At 51.4% G+C, this 4,865-nt stretch overlaps 1 protein-coding gene across 1 annotated transcript; it reads right to left on the reverse strand.

Moving 5' to 3' along the window:
• Positions 1-1,164: 1,164 nt before the first annotated feature.
• On the reverse strand, positions 1,165-3,233 carry LOC148223535 (lactosylceramide 4-alpha-galactosyltransferase-like). Its single transcript, XM_088166134.1, has one exon. It carries the CDS (start codon positions 3,024-3,026, stop codon positions 1,899-1,901), a length of 1,128 nt encoding a protein of 375 aa, XP_088022260.1. The 5' UTR covers positions 3,027-3,233; the 3' UTR covers positions 1,165-1,898.
• Positions 3,234-4,865: the final 1,632 nt, after the last annotated feature.

Raw genomic sequence — 4,865 nt, forward strand, 5'->3', positions numbered from 1 at the left:
TCCTCCTATGAACACCTAATGGATGGGGAAAGGCTGTGGATGTTGTATACCAGGGCCTTCAGTAAAGCCTTTGATCACTGCTCCCACAGCATTCTCCTGGAGAGCATTGTCCTTGCAGGCCATGGATTTAACAGCTTCCCTGTTTGCTGGGAAAAAACTGCCTGGATGGCTGGGCCCGGGGAGTGGTGCTGGAATTAATGCAGCTGGCAGCAGGTCACTGGTGCTGTGCCCCAGGGCCCACTGTCAGGGCCAGTCGTGTTTCACATGAGGTTCAACAAGGCCAAGTGCCACCTCCAGCCCCTTGGCCACAACCTCCAGCAGCTCGAGGCTGGGCAAGAGCCCAGCAGGAAAGGGCCTGGGACTGCTGGTGCACAGCGTGTGCTCAGGTGGGCAGGAAGGCCAATGGCACCTGGGCTGGGTCAGCAATGGTGTGGCCAGCAGGACCAGGGCAGTGACTGTCCATCCCCCTCAGCCCAAGTGCTGTGTCCAGTTCTGGGCCTGTCACTGCAGAGGGACATTGAGGGGCTGGAGCTTGTGCAGAGAAGGGAAAGGATCTGGGCAAGGGGCAGGAGCACAAGGCTGATGAGGAGGGGCTGAGGGAGCTGGGGGTGTTTAACCTGGAGGAAAAGAGGCTCAGGGAGGCCCTACTGCTGTGCACAGCCCCCTGACAGGAAGGGGCAGCCAAGTGGGGGTCAGACTTTGCTCCCAGGGAACAAGGCAGAGGGAAGGGGAAATCAGTGGAATGGTTTGGGTTGGAAGGGACTTTAAAGATCATCTTCTTCCATCCCTCCTGCCATGGGGCAACTTCCACTATCCCAGGCTGCTCCAAGCCCTGTCCAGTCTGGCCTTGGACTGTTCCAGGGATCCATGGGCAGCCACAGCTTCTCTGGGCAACCTGTGCCAGGGCCTCACCACCCTCACAGGGAACAATTGTTTCCTCCTAGCCAATTTAAACGTGTTCTCTGTAAGTGTGAAGACGTTGTCCCTTGTCCTATCACTGCAGATCCTTGCAAAGAGTCTGTCTGCATCTTTCCTGTGGTCTCCCTTCAGGCACTGGAAGACCACAATGAGGGAGCCTCAAAGCCTTCTCTGCTCCTGGCAGAGGATGTCGTTACTGCGTTAGAGAAAGCAATGATCCCAACACAGACCTCCTTGTGGAAAAGAAGGCATTTTATTGAGAATGCAGTTCATATTTACAGAGTGTTCCTCTGCACTAAGACAAGGCAGAAGTGCATTGGATAATTGTCCGAGTCCCAGAAAAGTCATCCCTCTGCTGTGGAATCCGAAACAGTAGGAAGCATCATTTGAACATTTCTCACTTTAGAAGTTCTGAAGAACTTCACGCTGAGCCATGCAGGGATGTAAAATGTTTTCTGCTTCTTAAAGCAATTTTCAGGTACTCTTCATGTATTTCCCCAGGCGTAAGGGGTCTTGGCCAGCCAGGGAATTCTGTTCTGAGCTCCAGAAAACCACGACCTTTGGCACTGCCTGGCAATGATTTAAAAACTCAGAAATGCCACAGAGAGCAAGCCAAGGGTCCCTACAGCTGTTGAAACATCACAAGGGGCTGCTGAGCCTGGGATCCACAGCAGCAGCCATTGGAGAACACCAAGAGAGAACCAGCTGAGAGGTGCTGATGAACCAGTTCAACCTTCCCTGCAGCAACAGGTCTCCTGAAGGACAGCAAGGGAAGCTGAACGCAGGTACTGCTGTAAATGTGAAACACAAAGGATCTGAGGCAGATACCAGGGATATTGGTCACAAAACTACAGAGCTGTCAAACAGAACAGCTGCTCTGGAGTCTAGAACGCAGCTCTGGGGAAGGTCAAAGGCACTCTATTTCCTTCAGTCTGGGGAACATCCCTGCTGCCAAGACCCTACAGGTCACACTGTACAGGTCACTGCTTTGACAACTCTTCAGAGTCCTCTTTCATCTTTGCATAGGTGGCAGGGCAGAACTGGGAATAGAGCTGAGAAAGCAGAGCCTGGGAGTGGATCACTAACTTGGTGCCATGGCTCAGCTTGTTCCATATGTGCACTGCATAGGTGTTCTTCAGGAGCTGGTGAAGCCCTGAGGCACTGACTTCCTCAAACAACTTCTTCCAGTGCTGCCAGGGAATAGGATAAACAACTTCTGGGGCAAGAGCACTCACACCTTGGCAGCTCATGCTCTTGATAGTCTTGATATTGCACCACTTCTTGAAGACACGAGTTAGGAGCCCTGGGCACTGGTGTCCCCAAATCCAGGGATTGTAGTTCTCCACAAAGTCCTGCATGCAAAGCTCCATGAACTTGTGCTTGGGCTTAAAGGACAGAAAGGCCCCATTCAGTACATCATGATCCTGAATCCCAAGGGCATTGGTGAGGTTCTGTAAGTTCTTAAGCACAATGAAGTCTGTATCCAGGTAGACGCCACCAAATTTCCACATGAGGACAATCCTGGAGGCATCAGCCAGGATAACTGGAAAATGAGGCTCCTGCTGCCGCTGAGGCTGCACGTACCACTGTGCCAGAGGTGTTCCAGAAAAGAGCTCTGTCAAGTTCAGGGGTTGGATTTCCACGTTGGGGAAGCATCTCATCAAGGAGAAAGCCCAGTGCTTGGGTAGGGAAGCGTTCTCTTTGGCCAAGCCTTTCATGAGCACCACGACTCTTGATTCAGGATGTGACCTGGCTGCTGACTCCACAGAACATGAGAACAGGTAACTTGGGGAAGTTTGCTCTGAGGTCTCCACAAAAAACACATTTCCTGCAGAAGGAGGGGGCTCACCAGCAATGTTGATGGGAGAAGGCAGATAGTGAGCACAGCCGATCTCAGCAGACGAGTCGTAGGTGGGGAGTCTGTTCTCTGAGTCCTCCCAGATACCCCAGTAGAACTTGTGGTAGGTGAAGGATATGAACACAAAGATGAGGAAAAACAGGGCCCAGGGTTTGTGGCTCGGCACCACTCTGGTGAGCTTTAGGAGGCAGCTGGGCATCCGGAGCATTCTCTCTCCAGCCAGAGCCTGTTCTCCTGAGACAGCCATCATGATCTGAAGGAAAGGAAAGAAGAGAAAAACCTGACAGATGAGGCAGCAGAGTATGAGCTTTCATTGACAGGTGTGTCCCACCTTCATAGCAGTGCACAACAAACTCTGGAACACCATTACAAACCTCATCTGTCACCCTCTAGAATTTCAGGTCACTGTGAACACGAGACATGAGACACGTCTGCAAAGGTCCTGGCAGGAGGAAATAGCAATGTTCCTTATGACCATTCCGGGAGCCTCTGAACAGACACTGTGTGGAGCTGCTGCCAGCTGGTTGTCGTGAGAGCTGTTGTTTACTCCTGATACACAACATGTCCTTCCTCAAACCAAACAAAAGCCTCAGTCTTCCAGGTTGTTGATGTGACAGTTGCTGCCTTTCCAAACCAACCACCTTCCCCTGCAGAGAGCCTGGCCCATTGTTCCTGTTACATATCTTGGCAGGATGGATGGAGGATGGGAAAGGAATGGATACAGGGCAGCCCTGGAGGCTGATGCAGACAATAAGGTCAAGAACTGCCTTTGTAAAGGGAGTTCCAAGGCTGCTTCCCTGCCCTGCAGAGCCCTCACTGGCTCTGACCTGCTCAGCTCTCTCAGTAGATCCTGCTGGTGGACAGGCAATCCCTCCACTCTCCTGCCCTAACTTGCTCTCCTCTTCTGGCAAAAGGGAGGGATGGAGTGGAAGAGATTCTTAACGAGGCAGGGACAAACAGATAAGTCAGTCTAGCTCCATCCTCAGTCTTAGCATCAGCATTACTGCCCTTGCCTCTCCTTAATTTTAAGGGCAGCAGAAGCAGCACCTCCTCCTCCACCACTGGGCCCCAAAAGTCAATGGGGAAGAGCACAGGAAGAAGCAGTGAGGAAGAGAGTGGCTTTTAGGACCAGGGGAAATGGTCTCAAGCTGTGCCAAGGGAGGTCAGAGTGGATGTTACTCAGAATTTTACTCCCTGGAAGAGTTATCAGGCACTGGCACAGGCAGCCCAAAGAAGTACTGGAGCCACTGTCTCTGGAGGTAATTAAGAGATGTGTGGATGTGGCACTTAGGGACTTGGTTGAATGGTGGACTTGGCAGAGTGGGCTTTGGGGTTGGACTCAAGCATCTCAGAATTTCTCTTCCATGCTAAAGCATTGAATAATTTCTCTCACCTCCATGAGCTCCATCTCCAAAGCCCCATGCCCCAGGACAGAAAGGTTCAGAAAACAGGAAAAGCTTCAATCCAACAGGCATAAGCAACGTGGCAGGGAACACGACAGAGGTGGCACAGTCCCATTTGTCATTGCTTCTTGATCACTGTGCCTAGGTCACACATGGAGCCAAAGCCGACTTGTCAGCTACACTGGGAGGCATCCAAATGTCAGAGCATGGAGCCACCACTCTGCACCAAGCACTGGGAGACAGAGGAAAGGCAGCCGATAGACAAATGATCAGCTCTGTATCCCCACAAGGTTTTCTCCTTCTGCACAGAAATGCCAGAGCATGCTGCCAATGCTACAGGCAGCAGAAGCCAGCCCATCCTGCCTTTTACAGACCCTTTACATTCCCCACCCTCCATACCAGAGCTGGTTTTAGCCGCTAAATATTGTTTTAAGCTGTAGAAGGCAAAGAAGTGCGGACTTTGCAGAACCGCGTCAGTGCCATAGAGAAGGCACAAAACTCACCTGTCTCCTCTTTCAAGACCCCACGGAATTCCCTGTTCAGCTGGAAAAGATATTTAAGAAATTAAATTTTGAGAGGATGATTACAACTCCAGTATGTGGCTGATCATTCTTCTTCTGAAAATGAACAATGACAGAGGGAGAGGCCGGGGAAAACAAAAGGGGAGAGTGCAACAGCAATTATGT

The sequence above is a fragment of the Sturnus vulgaris genome, chromosome 5, assembly GCF_052056855.1.
Source record: "Sturnus vulgaris isolate bStuVul1 chromosome 5, bStuVul1.hap1, whole genome shotgun sequence".
Classification (NCBI taxonomy): domain Eukaryota; kingdom Metazoa; phylum Chordata; class Aves; order Passeriformes; family Sturnidae; genus Sturnus; species Sturnus vulgaris.

What these genes read in the sequence shown, in the direction of transcription:
- LOC148223535 (XM_088166134.1), bottom strand. Translation starts at nt 3,026, where the DNA reads ATGATGGCTGTCTCAGGAGAACAGGCTCTGGCTGGAGAGAGAATGCTC.